This window comes from Corvus cornix, chromosome 4 (genome assembly GCF_000738735.6).
Source record: "Corvus cornix cornix isolate S_Up_H32 chromosome 4, ASM73873v5, whole genome shotgun sequence".
In the NCBI taxonomy this organism is placed as follows: domain Eukaryota; kingdom Metazoa; phylum Chordata; class Aves; order Passeriformes; family Corvidae; genus Corvus; species Corvus cornix.
Genome location: NC_046334.1, coordinates 48,260,543 through 48,282,985, shown reverse-complemented (window position 1 = coordinate 48,282,985; position 22,443 = coordinate 48,260,543). Strand labels below are relative to the sequence as shown.

The window sequence follows — 22,443 nt, the reverse complement described above, 5'->3', positions numbered from 1 at the left end:
AATACGGCAACAATTTTCCGCTTCCAGAATTTAACAAATGTTCCGGTTTGGCCAGTCACCCCAAGACAACAAAGCACAGCCCTGAGGGCCACAACAGCCACATGGCAGCAGAGCGGCAGGCACGCCAGGCAGTGGTGCGTCTGCAATGCCAGTACAGCAGTATTTCGCGGCAGCACTGCCCCCACGCTCCCACCGCCGCCCCGGCTGCACTTCCGCCGCGTCACAGCGCGGCCGCCGCCGCCTCCTTCCCGGAGCGCCGTGCTCGCTCTGCGGCGGGCCGGGCGCGGCCTGAGGGCAGTGGCGCATGGCGGGCTGAGCTGAGCTGAGCTGAGCTGAGCGGAGCGGCTGCCCAGCGCCATGGCCCTCGCCGGCAGGGCGGCGCTGCGCTGGGGGGCGCGGCTGCCGAGCCCCCGCGGCGCCGCCGCCGCCCCGCTGTGCCGTGCGGCCTGGCTGCCCGCGTGGGGCGGGCGGCGGTACAGCTCCCGCGGCGAGGTGAGTGTCAGCGCCGCCGGTGCACCTGCCCGAGGCTGACCGGCTGCCGGCCCGCGTGGGGCAGGCGGCCTTTCCAGGCAGGCCACGTTGGCGTCCAGGTGGAAGAAGGACGCGTTACTTGTTGGTAGAATTGCCTTGCTAAGGTTTAGTGCTTGACCTGTTTTAGTGATCTCAGTTCTAGGGGCAGGTTAACAAAGCTTGGGGAGAGGGGTGTACTGCTGGTAGCGGACACTAGGAATGCAGAATTCACGGGCCAGGAGGACACTGGCCAGAACCCCCAGGATAACAAAGCCAACTCAGCACCTGTGCTGAAATCGGCTCTGCCTGAGTAAAAAGGTAATTCCGGCAGGGGGAGATCATGACCACTGGCCCAAGGAACCCACTGACTCAAAGAGACCATGCCGGCTGACTAGCATTAAAAGTGAGGGACTCATGTAACCGATAGAATACTGATAAATAAGACAGCGATGCAACTTTTAGGCAGTGAACATTAATGCCTTTGTTTGATGAAATGTATAAATAGTATAAAGTTCTGATAGTTGTTTGGTGGCTTTGTGGATTTTCCACCCAGTGTCCCTTTCTGCACAGAAGTCTAAATAAATCAAATACTTTGACTTTGTGTGTGGATTGGCCCCTTGCACACTGTGTGGAAGAATCTGTGTTGGAACAGCAGTAGGAATTTCCTGCTGCAGGGGCCTTGCGTCCCTGTGGCAATAGCAGACCTTGCCTTTTCAAGCCAAGACACCTGTGAGGGACATGGCAGAAAACGCTGCTGAATGCTGTGTACTGATGCTAGCAAATGACACCACACTCACTAATTCCCTGCTGGCCCAGAGCTGTGTGCAGAGCCTGAATTAGAGAGATGAGCTCTGTGTGTCGCTAAAATTGGCAGCCAGAGTTTTTCAGTGAAGTTTTGCTGATTGCTCTCAGGGGTCTCCTGGTTTCTGAATCTCAAAGCTTTGAAAATCAAGGAAGCTACTTTTCTTCAAAATGTGTTATTACTAGGAATGAGCATGAATAACACAAATAAAAGTTAGTGTTGGACCTTTCTATGTCAGGCTGGTTTTCTGCATTTTTTAAAATTTAGCCGAGATAAGTGTTAACCATGGCATCCTTTTCTGCAGTCTGCTTGCTCCTTATGATAAGGTCACCACTCCCTGAGTCTCTAGGTAATGGCTCTGTATTGATACCATGCTTGTGAGGAATGATGTCCTTAATGGCCCCCTGAATCCAGTTTTCTTAATCCTTAAGTTTAGTAGTTTCACAAACTTAAAACTGTAAACCAAAGTTTTCCAGCTCCCTATGTATGTAAGCACATAGTACCTTTCACACACTTTCTAGCATACTTCATGATTATTTAGTGATTAAAAAAGTATATATCTATATGACTAAAGTGAAATGCCAGCATTTTAAACAATGGTGACAGTTTAAGTTTTTGTATCTCTGCTCAACCTGTGCTTCTTCTAGAGAACAATTAAAGAATTAATTGAGTTTTTTAAAGGCCAGGTCATATTGTATATAGAGACTGTAACCTTGATTTATGAAACGAAATTTCTGTTTTTCAGGAAAAATTAGATATGTCGATGTATCCTGTTGAAAGCATTAGAAACTTCAGTATTATAGCTCATGTAGATCATGGCAAAAGTACACTAGCAGACAGATTGCTGGAAATTACAGGTAAATATTCTCATTTTATACTACCTTTTTTGACATGGAAAGTGGCATCCTAAGTTTCTGTACCTTTGGTTATTACTAAAATTTCTAATATTTTTGCTCTTCTAGTGTTGCTTTTGTGCTTTTAGGCTCTCAGTTGTGTAGTGTTTCAGATATATGGACTTTGTGGTTGAGATCTGCCTACATGTAGGCATAAGGAAAAGAAATACATATTTTGGAAAGAGACTGAAAAGAAGTTTACTTCCTTGTTCAAGATGTTACTTCTGTCATTCCAACCAGTCGTCCATTAGATCAGTACATGGCAAGTTTATGATGTTTACTGCCAGTGGTTGGGGTGGACAGAAGGGGTGGGATTGTCAAGACCTGGGAATTCTGGACTCTCATTTAAGGGTGAACGAAACAAAACCAGGAAGAGAAGCTTTTGATCAAAGCTATTTTTTATGATTACCTCCCATGTATCACTGTGAGCATTTTTGTTTGATGCCTGTGGTAGAATGGGATTTTGAATTCAGGTCTGTCACTGTAGGCTAATGATCATCTTGCACTTGAGGTTGGTCTTGGACCTGTGGGCCACTCCTCTCCGGTGACAGGAGGTGAAGTTTCCCTAAATATCAAAATCATTTACAATTCAAAGAAATTTTTGCTTTTTCTTAATTTCTTAGATGATGTTTTTTATTCTGCTTATTCAGGATATTATTGTATATAACTTTATGCGTAAACTTTATTTGACAAATGTAAAGAGTTGATGTACAGTTTTGTTTTGGATTGGAAATCTTAGTTTAGCTTAATCATATGGGAAAGCTTCATTTGCTTTGGTTAACTCTTGGTTAATAGCACTTTCAAGATTTATGTAGTAAATTAGGTAATAAAGGTTTTTCTTTTCTTATTTGTAGGAACAATTTCTAAAACTGACCGTAATAAGCAAGTGCTGGATAAACTGCAAGTGGAACGTGAAAGAGGAATTACGGTTAAAGCCCAATCTGCATCTCTCTTTTACAATCATGAAGGCATAAACTACCTCTTAAATCTTATTGACACGCCAGTAAGTTAAATATAAGCAGTGTTGAAATCACACAAATCTAAATGTCTTTATATTTAAAAGCAGGAGATTTCTGGCTTCTTGTGTTTATTCAATTCTTCTTTTATAAGAATGTGAACATATATACAAATGAAAACAACATAGTACAGAAATCTTTGCAAAAGACTCTAGAAGTACCTAAAATTGTGAATTTTTGTCTTCTCCACAGGGGCACGTAGATTTCAGCTATGAAGTATCGCGGTCACTATCTGCCTGTCAAGGTGTCATACTTGTAGTGGATGCAAATGAGGTGTAGTTCTTAATTCTTGTTTTCTGTTTAGTATTTCAGTATTTCCTTAAAGTAGAGGTAAACTAGGTGGTGGGTTTTTTTAGTTTTTCTGCTAGTGTTTTTGCCCCTAGACTGTCTCCATGAAAGTATTAGGTTGCAGAAAAGGAGTAATGGGAGTTTAAAAATTACCTAGAGACTTGTATTGACAGATACCACAGTTCCATGACGTAGCAAAAATAGCACAGAATCAATTAGTGAAGAATCAGATCCTATTTTTCAGAGAGTATGAATTTTGCAAATGGCAGTCTAGAGAACTTCTAGCTATTGTACTAGCACCCATTTGAATACCTTCAGTTAACAGACTAGAATATGAGAATTATGAAATCATGATGTTAAATATGGGCACATTATCATCAAAATACTTTGTGAGAATTTCTTCTATCGTATATTTATGATTGTATTGTACAAGGGTCAAATGAATGCTACTGTTTCCCTTGTTATATCTAAAAACCCCAAACCCAGCTCACTTTCAGTGATTATGAACACATGCTCCTTCTTAGCTTGATGGCCAAGTGGCCTTCTTAAGTAAGCTTCAGTAATAAATATGTTCCCTAACTGATGTTTTTATATTTAATTGGTTTTTTATGTCACTTCTAAATATTATGTGATTACTTGGTATTCTGTATTTGTCTTTCATTCAGAATACTTACAAACTCAACTTTTTCATTATAATTTTTTTAATAAGTATTCTTTGTTGTTTCTTTATATTGCCTAAAATGTCAGGCTGATATCCCTTATAGTGGATAACCCCGTATAAGTAATCTTCCACTTGATCTGTTCTGAGCAAAGAAAAGACAACAAGTAGCTTCTGTTTTCCCACTTCTCTTGCTCCCCATGTCTGCTTCTGTGCTCTCTGATCCAGCTGTGATATTATTGCTTTATAGTCTCATTCATTAGCATGGTCAGCTGAAGGTACGTTCCTGCTCTGTGGAGTAACTATAGTCTTATCACCATCATAAACATCTCTTTTTCTTTGTCAGAGTCCATTTGTAAATAGTTTGTTGAGAACTAAAAAGTCTATTCTTTGAGGTACCTGTTACTTACTTCTGAGTAGCCAACATCCTAGCATGCAGAAAAATCTGTACTTGGCACATAATGTATGCATAATACTGTGTTGCCTATAAATAATTCCATGGAAGTGGTCAGAGATACAATATTATTGGTTTGTTTCTTTATATTCAGATTACGAGAAATGATAATTAGGAAAGTTGTTTTCTTTCTCAGCAGTTGCATATTATCAAACACCTTTTAGTTATCCATCTCCTAAATGAAAGAGTTGATAGAATAGCAAAAGAATTTTAAACTGTATGGTATGCCTAAAAGTACTCCCCAAAACCACACCAAAACTGAGGAGGTTTCTGTGTTAAATCTTATAATGTTATTTTCTAGGGTATTCAGGCTCAGACAGTGGCAAACTTCTATCTTGCCTTTGAAGCACAGCTTTCAATAATTCCTGTCATAAATAAGGTAATAAAGTTTCTAGTGTTTTCTATTAAATAGTTGAGTTATTTAAATGTGTATAAGACTGATCAGAAATGTAACCTCAAATAGAAGTATATAACAAAAAATATTATTTATTATAATATTTATTGGATTTATATATAACATTGCTAGAATGTAAAAGGAGTTTTCTGTATTTGCTGTCTCTGTGAAATTTTACAGTAACTGCTATGAAATTGTTAATTTCATGAAATACATGTAGGTATTTAAAAAACATAGCACTTAAGGACATGGCTTAGTGGCAGACTTTGCAGTGCTGGGTTTACAGTTGGAATTGGTGGTGTTAAAAGTTCATAGATACTGAGGAAATGACAAGAGTAGGAGCTCAATATTTAAAAAGCCTAGTCTTGGTTTTCAATGAAATTCAAGTGTTATTTTCTGTGCAGTTTTGAGGGCTGTGTTATCGGTATCACAAGATTAGTTACTGCTCATTTTATGTTAATTGCTTTTTGTAGATTTATATTGTATTTAATATTTGAACATATAAACAGTGTAGGTAGCACTTAATGATTTCAAATTACTTTGTTAACTAAAGATTTTTACCAACTTTGGACAAAGGTGTTTTCCTTAATGAAACAAGCCAAAACTAGACTAGTTACGGATGGGATCCTTCCTGAAATCAAAGAAGGAAGACTTCATGAGATGAATACTGATCTTTTCCTAAAGACAGACAATATTTCCTCATAAATACAAAAAGGCTCTTTGTTGTACTTTTGAAAACTACAGTACTGGATGATGTGGGAGACATGATCAATTGTATATTTAGCAGTTTGTTGTTTTTCAGATTGACTTGAAAAATGCAGACCCTGAAAGAGTTGAAAAACAAATTGAGAAGCTGTTTGATATCCCTACAGATGAATGTATAAGGGTAAGAGCTCTAAGTTTTATAACATGGCTGATAATATCTCTGCTTTGTAACTAATGAATGACATGTGCATGTAGTAAATTAAGAGGGTGCTATCTGTCTGCCTGTTTTTGTCTGACATATGAATTTCTTTAAAATTTGTCTCCTGTGAGAGTGGAGAAAATACCTTTCAGCTAAAAATTCTAGTATTTTTTGAGGAATGGCATCAGAGATTTTAAATTATTTCTCTGTCAGTCCATAAATAGTTTTTGTTTCTATCATAATTGCCATTGACAAAAGAAAAAAACATAATTTGCAATCAAATAAACATTTCTTAGTAATAGCATTCTAGAGTGTCCTTTGGAGTGCTTTTGTGGGTAGTACTATCTGTGGACACCAAAACTGTCTAAGTAAACATGATCATATTTAATTAATAAGTGTAAGATGTGTCTTATAAAATCGTTGTTGGATTTGTTTTAGATTTCTGCTAAACAAGGAACAAATGTTGAAAAAGTTATTCAAAAGGTCATTGAGAAGATCCCACCGTAAGTCTGTATTTAACTGTGTATCTAATTAACCTTTTAAGGTAATCACGAGTTGCATTTATACGGTATTGGCAGTAGTTTTACACTTAATATGCATCAGATCTAAAGAAAATACTTTATAGAGAGATGTAGGAGAAGGAAAATAGTGACTTGTGCTTAAACAGGAGATGTGAATTAGTTACCAGTGAGGCTGAAAAGCAGAGGTACATTTTCTTCACCTCTGTCGTTACCAGCACTGTTGGGCTTTAGGCCTGGGGAGCAAAAATGCGGGTTTATGCACAGACCCACTGTCAGCAAAGAAAGAGTTGGTATGTGAACTGTTACAGGAGCCTGGCCCTACACATCAACGAGCCCTGACAGTATCCACCTGAGGATTGCAGGAGAGCTGGCTGTGTCATTGCAAAGCTGCTCTTCATAATCTTTGAGAAGTCATGGAGATCAGGGGACATCCCAGAAGACTGGAAGAATGCTAATGTCTCATCTACAAGAGGAGCTTAAAGGAGGATCCAGGAATTTATAGGCCCGTAGTCTTACTGCAGTTCCTGGGAATGGTATGGAACAAATCCTCCTGGGGGTATCACAAGTCAGATGAAGTATGTGATTGGGAAAAGCAAGCAGGGATGCGCCAAGGGCAAATTGTGCTTGACAAACGTGATCACCTTCTACAGCAAAGGAACCTGCTATTGGTGCAAGTGTTGGACACTGTCTACCTGGATTTCTTTCTACCTGGATCTTTAAGGCTTTTGATAAGGTTTCTCAGAGACTCCTGGAGAAACCACTGTGTTACAGTCTAGAGTGGTCTGTGTGGTGGGTAGGGAGTGGTCTGACAGGCTGCACCCAGAGGGTGGTGGTAAATATCTCCTTTTCAGACTGGCCACAGATAGGGTCTGCTGGAGATCAGTATTGCGCTCAATGCTGCTTCATATCATCCTAAGTGATCTGGAAGTTGGGATGTGTACCCTAGTGAAGTTTGCCAGTGATACCAAACTGAGAGGGGAAGTAGACACTTCAAAAAGGGAGAGCCACTTTGCAGGAAGACCTAGATATAGGCTGGAAGAGTAGGCTAGCAAGAACCATATGAAATTGCAACCAACAGAGGGAGGCAAAGGTCATGCACCTGGGAATACATAAATCAGGATTGCAGCCCATGCTAGAATCTACCTAGCTGGGGAGCAGCTCTGTGGAAATGGACCGGGGGTCCTTATGGGCAACAAAGTCAGTATGAGGGAACAGTGTGCTGGGTTGCCTCAACAAGGACATCACTAGCAGAGATGAAGAAATCGTTATCCTGTGTGGTTAGTCCACACCTGGAATACTGTGTTCAGTATATACTATGCAGAAAATGTGGACGGGCTAAAGAGGGGCCACAGAAGGGCCACAGAGGTGATCAAAAGACTGGGTAGCTTGCCCTGCGAGGAAAGGCTGTGAAAAGTGGGCTTGTTCAGCCTTGAGAGAAGAAGGTTTAAGGGAGACCTTTTGCCATGGTCTGGTATTTAAACAGTAGCTACAAAGAGCCATTGGAATAATCTCTCCAGGAAAGTGGTGGATTCCCCAGTGTTGGACACTCTCTGATTTGTTTGGGCAGGGTGCTGGGCCGTCTTGTTAAGACTGTGTTTTTGCCAAGAAAAGTTAGATCAGGTGATCGTTGAAATCCCTTCCAACCTGGTATGATTCTATGAGAGTGTTTGGGGTGGGTATACTTGCTCATTCAATATTGAATGGAAACACACTGCATAATATATTAATTTTCTTTTTTTTGGTGACAGACCCCAATGTAATACTGCTGATCCATTGAAAGCCTTAGTATTTGACTCTACCTTTGACCACTACCGAGGTGTTGTAGCTAACATTGCCCTCTTTGGTGGGGAGATTGCAAAAGGGCATAAAATTGTGTCAGCACATACAAAGAAAAGATACGAAGTTCATGAAGTTGGAATTCTGACTCCAGATGAACAGCCAACACATAAGCTGTAAGTAAAAACTTCTTACAGTGGACCAAATCATATATTGGGGTAAGCTACAAAATCTTGCATTTCTTTTTGGTTTTTGCTTTGAGAGGTAAAAATGTCTAGGGAGAGGTCTAGGTTTTTGTTCTTGTTCTTTGGTGGTGGGGTTTTTTATACTTATTATTTGCAATTTAATGCTCTGTGTCAGTTTTTTTTTTTGGGCACACTGACTCAGAAGGTTTTGGGGAGTGCTTTTTGGGCACTGCTGTGGGAGGAATCTCTTCTATAGTACATGGAACATATGGACAGCTAGGTGTTTAAAGGCTAGTGTTCGATACTCTTACTCAGCTGTCCAATTTATTTCTAGGAACTGCCTTGTTTGAGAGTGGAAGGGAATGGGGCTTCATCTTAGTTATTGCTGCAGCATATTTTGAGGGTGGAAAACTTAAAATCCATGAATACAACAGCTTCCAGAAACTGGCTTCTCATGACAGCAGTGGGAAGAAAATCAGGTACTTAGAATTAGTGCAGAGTTTTACCAGTTTGCATCCAAATATGTGTTAATGACTTTATTGGGGGGGGTTCTCAGATTACATTACTGTGTCTGGTGGGTTGAACCCAGCCAGCAACCCCACCAGCCCCTTGCTCACTCCCCAACCCTAGCAGGATGAGGATCAGAATTGAGGAGGTATTTGTGGATTGAGATAAAGACAGTTTAATAAATGGAGGAGAAAAAAAAAGATAAAAGCAAGTGATGGAAAGACAGTCCATTATTCACCACCTCCCACAAGCAGACTGATGTCCTGCTAGTCTACAAGTAACAGCTACCTTGGAAAGATGACACTTCTGTTTTATTGCTAAACATGATGTTCTGTGGTATGGAATGCCCTTTTGGCCAGTTTGGGTCTGCTGTCCTGGCTGTGTCACCTCCCAGTCTCTTGCCCACCCCCCAGTCTGTTTGCTTGCAGGGGCACAGAACGAGAAACTGAGAGGGCCTGTTCAGCAATACCTAAACATTGGTATGTTATCAACACTTGTTTTAGTCACAAGTCCAAAACACAGCTTCATACAGGGCTGTTTTGAAGAAAGTTACTCCATCCCAGACAAAACCAGTACACTATGTTTTACTCAATATTTACCATGTGTTCTCCTCCTATTAGCATAACGTGCTGATAGAAAGTGCTTGTCTAGTTTAATCCTATTGGTATATGAAACTTGCTGTGCTGGCAGCTGGGAACTGTTCTGGCTTCTTTGTCTTAGGAGCTTCTCAAGGGTCTAGCTCCAGCTTTTAAACTGGGAGTAACGTAGTATTCAAAATCCAAGATCATAAATATACTGTTCAGCTGTAAGAGAAATAGAACTAGTTGAGACAGTTCACAACTCGGAGGTGTCACAACTTAAATCTCACTTCTGGACTTTGGATACAGGCTTTTAGGGGGATGATTGATTTGAATTACTGGCTGGGCTAAATCAAGTAGGAAAATAGTAGAAATACTGCTAATGCCAAGAATCATGTCCATATAATAACAATTTTATTTAGCTATGCAGGACAGGTGGGGTACCTGATTGCTGGAATGAAAGAAGTAGCGGAAGCCCAAATAGGAGACACACTGTTTTTGTATAAACAGCCAGTGGAGCCTTTGCCTGGCTTTAAGTCAGCGAAGCCAATGGTTTTTGCAGGTGAGGAGTAAATCAATATAAAGTGGAGTTACTTTTTTCCAATAACAAGAGTAAGAGCTGTTAGAGCTTTTAAAAGAAGATGTGTATATTAAGAGTCGGGAGGATTAGAATTTTAGCCGAGGTGCATCATTTATGTAGCTTTGTGTGCTTTCCCTGTGACTTAACAGGATTAGTATTAATTGCTGACTGGTTTTATATGAATACAAGACAAATGTATTTTTGCCCATGATTATTTTTTCTAATGCCAGTAAACTCTTAATATCTGGAAAAGAAGGGTTGAAATTTAAAAAAAAAAAATTGAGGGAATTCTTCGTCTTGCTAATCAGGTTTCTGTTATTGCTGTGTTGGTTTTTCTTCTTTTAAAACTTCGCAGCTGTTTCATTTTCGTTAAACATGGTAAACTTCCAGAGCTAATACTCAGAATGATCCTGTAAAATATTTGACTTTTTGAGGTTGAATAGTTCTGTTGAGCTGTTGCCACTAGCTTCAGTAACTACTACAAATGCTACAGAAGGTAGCTTTAGAAGGAAATTCTGTAAATAATTTTCTAGATTTGTTGTGGAGCAGTGTGTAAAAACTCACTTGAACTGTCTCATGGAGATTAGGCAGTCTCTCAGTGAGTGTCAAAAAGTGTAATTTTGTAAATAATGTTTTTGTGTGCATGTGTGTTGCTTCTTGATGTAATCTACATTTTCTGAACATAAAAGGATGGGAGAAGTGATACAGTAGCATCTATTTCAGGCAGTAGTTATAAAAACAGCTGTTTTTATTAATTTCAAAAACATAGAGAAATATTTGCAACTTTGAAATTATACTTTCTATTTTTCACTCACTCTTAGCTTGGAGGGAACATCTCAGTGAAGTCTGTCTGCTTATTCATGCATGCCTAAGCTATATACATTTACACTGCAAAACAGTGGTTAAACTCAACTGTGAATCTTCCACAAAAGTGAAGGATTAGATGAGTACAGTGATCCTACCATTATGGTTTAGATGTTAATTCTGAGGTAATCTAAAACTTTTTTACGTTTCGGCTAATTTTTTTTGAGGAAAAAAGAATCCTCATGTTGTTTTTTACATTTAAAAGCAGATGGAGCAACAAGTAAACTATTCCTGATTTTATTACTTTGTAAGCGGCATATCTGAAGGCTAAGTACACAGCAGCTAAAGCTCTCTGTCACATCACTTCTATGTAATATATTTTGACAGGAATGTATCCTATAGATCAAACAGAATACAATACTCTGAAAAGTGCTTTGGAAAGGCTGACATTGAATGACTCCAGTGTAACTGTTCATCGTGACAGTAGCCTTGCCTTAGGAGCTGGATGGAGGTGAGGTTTTTGTGCTGCTTTCACTTTTGAAACAGTTCATAAATTGAGAATGCATGTTTAAGTAAACTGAAGGTAGAATTAAAATTAATTCAAAATTAGGAGCTGTAATTCACATTAATCATAGATAAAGATCAAAAGCATTTGATTTTCTTACTTTCTGTTTGCACAGAGAATGAAATTTTTTGTGATTAATAGTTTTTGTTCTCCAAGACTCATATTACTCAACTGTAGGATTATTTGGTCCCTTGGACCAAATTTTGCTCTGCCTGATACTGCCATACTAGCACTGTAAAAATGCTGGAGGGTGAGAAGGACCACTGTGAAATTCCAGGGGATACACAAATACTTTTACTAACAGGGTATTTGTTTTCCAGATTGGGTTTCCTTGGTCTTCTACATATGGAAGTCTTTAATCAACGTTTGGAGCAAGAGTATAACATGTCTGTTATTTTGACTGCACCTACAGTTCCATATAAAGCTGTTCTTTCCTCAGCAAAGTTGATAAAGGTATGTAAAATTCATTAGAAAATTATGTAAATAGCAGTTTAAAAGCCTCCTATAATAAACATCTAGAGTCTCTTTTTAAATGTAGGCTAGTACTGTATTTTATAGTAAGCATCAGAAACACCAGTATATTACTTAAATAGTTTGTATTTTTTTTTAAGGATGTTCTTTCCCCTTTCACTTTAAGCACTCTATTTTTATGTCTTATACTTTTCCTTGAAAATGGGAGTATAGGACACATATCTTGCTGTATTCTTTTAAGTTCTCCCTGACTGGACTGTGTTAAAAGCAGGTGAAATAATCTTCCAGGCTTTATCCATCAGAAAACATGAATGTTTCTAGGAATAGCTTGTAATGCTACTGTAGATTGGCAGGGGCTGGTGAAAGAAAGTGAGATTTTTTGATCATAGTTAAACAGGCACCTGCTAACTTCCTTAAACTGGGTGCAAATAGAATTACTGTGTTTGAGTTTTATAGAGAAAAGAGGTCGACTCAGAGCACCTGCTGACAGGGGAGGCTGCAAGTTGACTGGCTGATTATTCTGTAAATTACTAAAAACTTGTGTAAGAAAGGTTGCTGTACTTGCAAGGTGTGAGGCATAGACCTTTTATCTCTCCGGTTGTTTTGGTTTCTTAGGCAGTATAGCAGCTATGAATGAAGTAGTTGACACCTTTGGTGTGTAAGTGATTCTGGACTGCTGATGTGGGATTCTTTTCAAGCAATGCTGGAAGCTGGGTCCCTGTCAGTGGAAATGATGTAATCACTTGCTTTGGTGTGTGGAGGAGAGGGAAGTTGCATTTACACAGTAAGCAGCAATGCCTCCTTTCTACCTTTGAAGGGTAACTCCAGCCCTTATTGGGATGGTGGACTGGAAAAAGTAGGTAATAAAAGCACTTACACAGAAACTTCATTTCTAAATCCACTTCAGCATGTGAGGGAGCCTGACCCCAAAGTTCTACTTAGAGAAGAAAGTCCTATCACTGAACTCTAAAGTATTCAGAGCAGGTCTTCTGTTGAAGCTGTGTCTTAGTAACTTAGAGGATCAGGATGAAGAAAGAAGGAAGATCCTAAATTTACATGGGAAAGAGAGACCTGGAAAGATGGATAGAAAAGCTTTTTGTATTTCTGTCATATCCCAAGTGAAAACTTAATGCTGTACTATTTCTGTATAATGATATTTAAGATATGCTGATAAGGGACTTCCATATGTGATTTCTATAGAAATCTCCTCTAAAATCATCCTTATTTTAAACTTGGGTTGCATAATGCACCAGTGTTTTCAGGCAATTGAAACATTTTTAGCGTTTTTTCAATGGTATATTTGTCTCCTTTGCTGTTCATTTTACTTACTTCTAAAATTACAATATCTGTTTGGTTTGTTTGTTTGTTTTCAGGAGTATGGAAAAGACCAGATTACTATTATCAACCCTGCTCAGTTTCCTGATAAACTTTCAGTATCAGAATATTTGGAGCCAACTGTTCTTGGTACTATTGTAACACCTCATGAATATATTGGGAAAATAATTACCTTGTGTCAGGTTGGTCTATAGTTTTAATTTTGTCTTTTGCATTTTTAAGCTCTTTACTTCATACTTAAAGTGAAGACACTAGATAGTATAATAGGTACTAATTAGTACTTAAATACCTTTGAAGTAATTATTGAATACTTCTGAAAGAAAAAATAATTAACTTTTTATTTGTAAAATTATGAACTACAGAATCCATTGAAAGTTAGTAATGAAGCTCAGTGACAAAAAAGCACTTGGTCTGTACCACACTAATTCATAGGTAGTTCTGTTCTCCTGAAAGGATGGAGTCTGTAGCAGGGGAATAAGATGTATTTGTTTTTTTAGAAGTATATTCATGGAAATACAGCTTCTGGCAACACTTGACTGTGTTCATGTATTTTTTTTCAGTACTTCACTGAAAGTAAATTTAGGATAGTGATGGCCAAACACATTTGCCTACCTGTATTTGAAATACTTGTAATTGAAAATGCTTTAACTGCCATGCATATTGTGTTTATATTATTTCTTCACAATATTTTTCTTAGCTTTTAACATTTCAAAATGCATACAAAGCAGTAGTACTTGTATGTCAATACAGTGAAGAATAAAATCTGTTAAAAAGAATTCCTAAAATAACTTTAAGAACACCCTCCTGGGAGAAAAGAGGATGACCCTGCAAGTCCTACTGTGGCAGCAATAAGCAGAAGCTGCTAAGCATTTCAGAAATGCAGCATTTAGAGAGGAAAGGCTTGAATTGTATGTCTAGTTAAGTTATAACCACTTCATTTGTTACAGTGCTGCAATTTATCCTGGGACTTCAAACTACCAATAAGAAACTTACTTCGGGGCTTAAGTACAGGAATTCTCTTGTGTCACTTGATTGCTGTTCATTTTAATTTGCTTTGTATTTTTTTGTAGAAAATGTCAAGGGAAACTGAAACAATTTTTATTTGTCTAGGATCGTAGGGCAGTCCAGAAGGATATGTTGTACATTGATGAAAACAGGGTTATGCTAAAATACCTCTTTCCACTGAATGAAATTGTGGTGGATTTTTATGATGCTCTTAAGTCTCTCTCTTCTGGCTATGCAAGGTAATTACCCACCCACCCTGTTCCCCCTTCTTCTCTCCCCACCCTGGACCCTGAAGGAGTGGGCATGGTGAAAAAAGGCCTGAGGAACAGCTGTGGAAGGGCACAAATGAATCTTCCTTTATGATGGTGCTGCAAATCTCTTCAGCTTGAATGGATTAGATTCACGTGAAAATGGATGGAAATAAGTCTGAAAACCATGAAAAGTGCATCACTACCTAAGAATCATTGTCTTTGGCAATGCGTGTATTTTTCAAGGGCACCCTCTGGAGTGGCACTGGCTCATCTCTGTAAGACAGACCTAGATGGTCTGTCCTTGTCTGAAGTGACACTGGGCAGTTTTTGTCAAAAGGAATCACTGAAACTGTACTACTTACTGTATTAACTGTCTCTTGGTGGAAAGAGGAAAATAACCACATTGATTATTTAAAGCTAGTAAAAACAACATGGTATTTAAAACAAACAGTACTTACTTTGCATACATGCTTTATTCTGTGAAAATAAAATCATCTGTATTTTGAGACAAAATTTTCTGTTGTGGGCAGCTACTATGAATTCAGAGTCTAGTACAGGGCTCAGATGTTTGTGAAGAGCCTTTGTGAGTTTAATGGAATGGAAAATGTTGCATGGCAGATGAGCTTGTTCCCCAGGAGGCTCAATAACAAACCTGGTATTTGGAGATCTTGTTAGTGAGATACATTATAGAACAGGAACTGGTATACCTAATTACATTATTTATTTTATTAACATAAAAATTAATTTTATTGAAAGACTGAATTTGCTTTGTGTTTTCTTTAATTATGTAAGTAAGACATATTTTGCCTGTGTGTATATATATATATATATATATATGCAGTAAAAGCATAAGCAGAAGTGGAGAGGCAAGGTAGAAGAAACAGAGGGATGGCAATTTTGAATTTTCTCTCTGGATCTAGCTCCCTCACTACATAAAACCTAACCTGTTTATGAATAACCTATCTTATTAGCAGAATTATGCTGGGTTTCCTTTGATTTAGGGGTGATTGCCAATGATGTTGCATTATTTATTTATTTGTTTTTATTTCCTAACTGACTCCTTAATACAATTTGTGTATGTAGTGCTCTCAGTAATCATGTTTCTGTTATGTGGATCTATTTACACGTCTATGGTTTATTAAGCCAACTAAGATAGAAGTACTTTGAAATAATCTCAAAGCATTTTTTCCCCTCTGTTCTGATACTTTAGGTTTGACCCAATTACAGTGATATTGATGATCCTCCACATTTATACTTACATATAAGTAAGTGATCGATCGATCACATACATCACCTCTGCATCTCTTGCATTTTAACAATTTTTGCAAATTAACACACAGACAGGAAGGCCCACACCTACCAAAGAAGAAATCTGGTTTGGAAACTGTGTGAAAAACTTAGTTGTCAGAGACAGTGATAATCAGGGTCACATAAAAAGTTTGTCAAATGAGAGGATGCAAAGAAGATGGTCCTGGGTTAGTGCTTGATTCCTGTGACATTCAGGACATTGACTGTTCAAAAGCTGTATTGAAGGGTTCTTTAAGATTGCATTAAGCATGTAGATTCCTAATAGCTCTGTAGATTGGAAAGAGATCCTCAAAGTCAAGATGACATCTTTCTGCATTGGAGGGGGCATTATGTGCAGTACATTTCTAGCCTGAAGATGTACTGAGAGACTTAAAAACTGTCCTCCCTTCTTATTAGAAAAAGTTCAAGTGTTTTTTTAAGAACTTTTCTCTAAAATTTATGGAACAAAGAATGCAGACTATAATTTATACAATATCATCACTAATTTTTTCTTTTTTTCTTTTTTTTAGTTTTGATTATGAAGATGCAGGTTACCAATCAGCAGACCTAATCAAAATGGATATTCTCCTAAATGGAAATCCAGTTGAAGAACTGGCAACTATCATACACAAGTAGGTTGACTGGATTCCTTATTCGAAAGAAATAAGACTTCCAATTATTAGTCAATGAAAACATTGTCTATTAGTAGGACTTGATGATCTTAAGGTCTTTTCTGACCTAAATGGTTATATGATTCTAAATGACTCTAGGTGTATGTATTACTCCTAATATGTCAAATGTGTATGAGCATTGAAGATTTTGCCATATGACCACCTTCATTGCCACTGAAAAAGAGAAGCATTTTGTAATATAAAAATTAGGAAATATATACCATAATTAATAGCAATTTTTTACTTCCCCTCCTCAGCTTAAGTACTGGATATCATATTTTTGTGGAAAATGTAGGGCAGAGAGAAAGAAATGCAAAATGCCAATCTTCTGAAGGCCTGGAAAAATTTAAGTACAGACCAATCTAGGAGATGCCAGATGATTCATTTATGGTACTTAATACTGACAAAAAATGATTTTGTTCTCCCAGTCATTCCTGTTCCATAGAAGTTTGTTGTTAACTTGTTTCCGGACTAGTACTAGGAGAATGTAAATATTTACTGGATGCAATTACCTCAGAATTTTTTTGCTAAAATGATTCAGTTTCTATGAGTATCTGAGGCATTAGAGATGAGAATAATGTCTTTCCTGTTTCCAGCCTCTCCCCTTTCTTCTCAAAGTTTTTACAAGGCTCCCTTCTGTAACTCCAGCATCCCTTTTCAGTCATCCCTAGATCAACTTTTGTGGGTTGTTTGGTTTTCCTTCTTAAAATACTAATTTGTAGTTGCTAAATATTTGTATATTTTCATATTTTTTTACATAACTGCAATATTGAAGTCCTTGGAATTCTGTAATTCCAGAAGGCTGACATAGGAAAATAAACCCCTTGCCTTGTTCAGAAGGATCATGGGCCTGAAGGGGAGGAACTCTCTTGCATACAATTGCTATATGGTTCTCATAAGCATGCAGTGTTTAGCAATCTACCTGCATGTCTTACTCTGAAATGGTGCAAAATGGAGTGGGCCACCTTGCAAAAGTTAGTTACTGCTTTAACATGTCTTTCTTGGTCACTTTAGCTTGTACCCTGAACTGTTTAACTCACTAAAATTGATAACCTTTTAGCTTTAAATTGTTGTTTTTTTAAAACTTGCAGTTGCATTCATTCTGCTCTTGCTGCAGTATTCTCAGTCTTCCCACTGTAAAATCTGCATCTGTAAGAATTATGCTGAATTATATTTATAGAAAAAGTATTACAGAGATTACTGTAAGCTCACTATTAAGATATTTATTTATTCTTAAAATTGGAATTCTCAATGAATGTCACTTGATTACTTCATGTTTAAACAGTTTGCTCTATACAAGTAGCAAGGAGTCACATTGTTGCTACCTGAAAACATGTATGTTGGTAAAAAATGTCTGCTAAATATGGATATTTTTGAAGAGAATAGACCCATTTCTTTCTAATGCCTTATGAAAGTATCTGTTAGTAGCTTCTTTAGATCTTCTGTTGTTTTCTCTTTCCAAAACCTGAAGCATATTTTAGCAGATGCTAAATATAGTTGGGTAATTTTTATTAGCAGATGACAAGAGTATGTTAATTAATTTTTTTCTTGTGATATAAAACCAGACTTTTAAAGCATTCTGTAATATGTATATTTTGACTTCTTGGGCCTACAATTAATGAAAATTCTTCTTGACCTAGTTTAAAATTTCATTTGAAGCTGAGCTGTGACAATATTCAGAATGTCTTCAGTGTGATGGATAATCAGGGTATTTTTTATAAACACTTTATATGACGTTATATACTGAAGTTAATACAGTCTTATCACCTGTTAGTATGAAATGGGTGACATACAGAGACTACTTATTAGATGTAAAAATTATGTGATCAGCTCATCTTCTGAGTTAAGAAGAGGAAAACCTCTACTAAAATCCTTCAATCAAACAGTTTGGTCTGTGAATATATTTTTAATATTGCTGACTTTGTTTTTAAGTGATAAGGCACGTGCTGCTGGTAAACTCCTGTGTGAACGTTTAAAAGAGACTATTCCTAGACAGTTGTTTGAAATAGCCATCCAGGCTGCCATTGGCAAGAAAATCATTGCAAGAGAAACGTAAGTGAAGCCCTTCTATTCCCCTTTTTTTTCTGTCCATATTTTAAGATGTGTAAAGTACAGACTTGTGGAGTCTTATCTAGTTTTATACACTACAGGACTTTGATTTTGCAATAAATTTGTATTTTTCCTGTATATGCTACTTGAAAAAGAAAACCACATTTTAGCAGTGAGTATTGAATAAACATTTTGAATTAAATTTATACATAGAAAATGTATTTTTATTTTAGATTACTTGTGGTCAGCATTGCACTTAGTGGATAAAGTATAACTTGCAACACCCATGAGTCCACTTCCACTTTGGCAGTGGAAAAACTTTCTTACCACTGAAAAAAACTAGGTAGTTGTGGAACAGTTTGCTGTGAGTCAGCAAAAAAATAACTGATTTGTGCTGTTCAAAAGGAAGTATGTTGCAGCTGAACACACAACTTTTTCCTAGCACACACTTCTTTAAAGCAAACCATTTCCTCAATATTGTGTTTCTCATCACATTTTTCTGTTGCTGTTTAAATAGAATTTAAATTGTGGTAAAATAATTAAGGGTCAGAATTCAAGCAGAGGTGCTGTAAGAATTTGTTTGTATATGTATATACACATGGATGTAACACTTCCTGTGAGTCATAGCAGAAACTCTAGATAAAAAGGTAGGATTGTGATTTCTTTATGTACGTATTATACACCCTAAGGGATATTTCTAGAACTGAGAACTGTGATTTACATCTTCTGTTTAAAACTTCATCTTTTGTATACAAAACCTGGAAATGTGGTGATGCCAAAGCATCTTACAAAACTAGCAGAAAACCAAGTAACATTTTGACAACTCGAGTACTTAGCTTCACATACAGATGTTCTAATATGTTAAGGTGTATGTATTATTTTATTTTGCAGGCTGAAAGCTTACAGAAAAAATGTTGTGGCAAAATGTGTAGGTATTTTTTTTCTCTTTTCTTCATGTTTCTGACATTTGCAAACCTTAGAGTCATGTTAAGATGGTAGGTCCATCTTTTCCTAGAAACCTAGCAAAGACATGTTCTGCTTGTGCTCTTAAGTGTCAGTGGCATTGTAACAGTAACATTGTAACTTTAAAGCTTTTATTTTAAAATCCAACTCTTGCATCCTCTTGCTGCAGTTTGATGAGTGGATTAGATAAAGTAATGGCTTTTTCAGTGACAGACTTTGAATGGGTCTGTTCATTCCTGTTGCCTCATCATTTTCTAATAGTTGTAGACATACAGTAAATGTGTGTGTGTGTACACAGGCATATAGGTAACTTCATGTTTCCTAAATTGGTTTTCAGGTGATAGAAGGAAGTATAAATGTGCTTCTTTAGAGACTTGATTGTGATTAGATTTCTACTTAGGTTTGCAGTAATACATTGTAATAAAGCTTTAAATATGCAATAGTTGACTGTGGACAACAAAGCTATTGGAAAACTGTGATGCCTCTTATTTAGCTTGTATTTAACTCTTTGAAGTAAACATATTGGAAAATATTAAACAAGTGTCCTTTTCCTACAACTGCAACAGAATTCTTCTGCTAGGCACAGCTGTGGGATGGTGTCTGTTAAACACTGTACACGGGTTTAAGTTCATTTTTGTAGATGTAGGCATCAAATGCTAATCAAGATGCCTCAGTGTATCTGAGCTGGCATCCTGCTGCTGTTCCAAGGGGATTTGGATCTAATGTGTTGTCTAGTGTCAGCCAGGCTTACAGGAATGTATATATTCAGGTAACAGAGTTCAACCCTCAGTTGTCCAAATTAATCTGCTTATTGCTTCCTTGTTCTTTTTAACTAGTCGCCTTTAGGCCAAACTATTTGGGGTATAAAATCATCTTTTTCTCAAATATTACCAGCCTTTCTGATTATTTTTAAGCCCTTGAGTTTAGTGTTGCTGGAATGTACTATAGTTGCAGCTGTAGTTTAAGCTTGGTAAAACTTTTTCTTTTCACAGTATGGTGGAGACATTACAAGAAGAATGAAGCTTTTAAAGAGGCAAGCAGAAGGCAAGAGGTTGATGAGAAAAATTGGCAATGTGGAGGTTCCAAGAGATGCCTTTATACGTGTTCTAAAGAGAGAAACTGACAAATAGAGATCGGTGACATCTGATCATTTGCTCAGCTTTTTACAGACAGTAGCAAAGTGAGCTAATACGTGATTTATCACTGTGAGGGAACATACTTGACTTCAAATAGTATGAATTTGTGGGGAAAGATGAATTGAAAGGACTTAAAATGTACATATACTTGTAGATTATTATGAAATTAAAGTTACTTGACTGCATCTAAAAGCTTGCATTGTATTGTTTTTCATTGCATTTCACTGTTTTCATGCTTTTAATACTTAAAATTAATATAATTATGGGGGTTTTTTGCATTGGTCTCTATGAGACGAAACATGGCAAAAAGGTTATAAAAATAACTGAAAGGTATGAATAGACAAACAATGCTGGTGATGGTTTGGTGTTTTTCTTTTGAAGTTTTAACTGTTGGCACAAGAGCATCAAGCTGCTTCCTGTTTTACTATTTCTAAAGTTGCTGTTGTTGGAAAATCGTGATGCTGGGAAACTGCTGGAACCCTGGATTCTGAGTTTGAGCCTTTCAGTGCTGAGAGGCAGTGATCCTCAGAAACACCGTATTCAATCCAAAACCCTGGGAAAAGTTTCCTAAATTGTGTGGTAACACTGAGGTTGTTGCTGTGTAATTCAGAGTTATGTCACTGGGTGAAATATGTAGAAATGTAGAAAATTAGGTTTAGAATATATAGGTAAGAATAGGTTACAACATGGAAGATTTTGGGTGTGGATTTTTGTCTTCGTCCTTCTCCTCCTTCACAAACCTGAATGTTCTGCCATTGGGTCAAAAGTTCCGCACTGCAGAACATGAAAAGTTATTAATTGGATTGTAAGTAAAAACATATCTCATTATTGGTTAAAAAGCTTGGAAAAGTAAAACTCACGGCCATTTTCCACCCTTCCAACAAAGAGGCACTCTCTGTGTATCTGTGTTACTGATAAGATATAATAAACAACTAAGTCCAAACAAGAATACTCAATCTCCTGCATCTCAATTCAAACTCTGAGTAAAAAGAACTTAAAGAGGAAACCACGTCAGATGAAAAAATCAAAACTTTTTGAGTGTCCCACACTGTTTATTTTAAACTTGTTGAAGTGTGTAAGTTTACCATTAGTTCAGCTTTTAAGCTGCATTTATTTTTTGATCTTCAGGGACTAGTTTAGCTCTTCACAATCTTCATTTCTTGTTACTAAATATATTTTAGAGAACAAATTGCTAGTCATACCTGCTAAAGTACTCAATCACCAGGAAAGTCTGCCCTTAAATTTAGGCTTGTTACTACACTTTAATCATAAGCTAGTTGTTTTATTTAGACCTACGTACAAAGATGAATTGGGAAAATCTTTGGAGGGATGCAATTGAACAGGACACGTTCAGGACATGTTCCCTTTCAACCTGTATTAGTTTCAGAGTACAGAAAAAGGCAAGAGGGAATTCTGATACTTCAATGGTTTGTTGGGGCTTTTCTCTGTTTGTGGCTGGTTGTTTTTTTTTTGCCAAAGATCTGGATGTGAACAAGGTACCTGTACCTCTAATAAAGGTACCTAAGCTGCTGCTACTGACCCTGAAGAATGGAAGGCTGCTGTGGATAAAGGCGTTCTAACATATTTATTATTCCTCCCTGTAAAAGCTAGCATTTAAGGAACTACAGATGCAGGGATACATGCAAGGAGCAAAGGAGCTAAAACAAGCTCCCCACCCTTTGAACTAGACCTAAAAGAAAGCACTGGTTCTGTCCTGAGGAATAAGGCAGAAGCTAAAGGTAAGCTAGAGGGTATCCAAACAGTAAATAATATCCTTACTGACTGACACATCAAGTGTATGTTACCTACTTGTATGAGTTACATAGATGGATAAAGCTGC

The 22,443-nt window shown here is 37.4% G+C and overlaps 1 protein-coding gene across 2 annotated transcripts; it reads left to right on the top strand.

Annotated features, from left to right (window-relative positions):
• The first annotated feature begins 227 nt into the window (after positions 1-227).
• Positions 228-20,795, top strand: GUF1 (GTP binding elongation factor GUF1). Of its 2 annotated transcripts, XM_039550358.1 has the most exons (17): positions 228-492; positions 2,058-2,169; positions 3,060-3,208; positions 3,414-3,494; positions 4,923-5,000; positions 5,818-5,901; positions 6,358-6,422; positions 8,189-8,392; positions 9,909-10,048; positions 11,258-11,381; positions 11,756-11,888; positions 13,280-13,423; positions 14,352-14,485; positions 16,315-16,416; positions 18,388-18,507; positions 19,396-19,432; positions 20,460-20,795. In XM_039550358.1, the coding sequence occupies exons 1-17, from the start codon at positions 358-360 to the stop codon at positions 20,595-20,597; spliced, it is 1,980 nt and encodes a 659-aa protein (XP_039406292.1). In that variant the 5' UTR covers positions 228-357; the 3' UTR covers positions 20,598-20,795. The 2 variants fall into 2 exon arrangements, with proteins under 2 accessions (XP_039406292.1, XP_019142648.2); XM_019287103.2 differs by lacking the exons at positions 228-492; positions 2,058-2,169; positions 3,060-3,208; ... (3 more) ...; positions 6,358-6,422; positions 8,189-8,392 and adding an exon at positions 8,801-8,880.
• Positions 20,796-22,443: the final 1,648 nt, after the last annotated feature.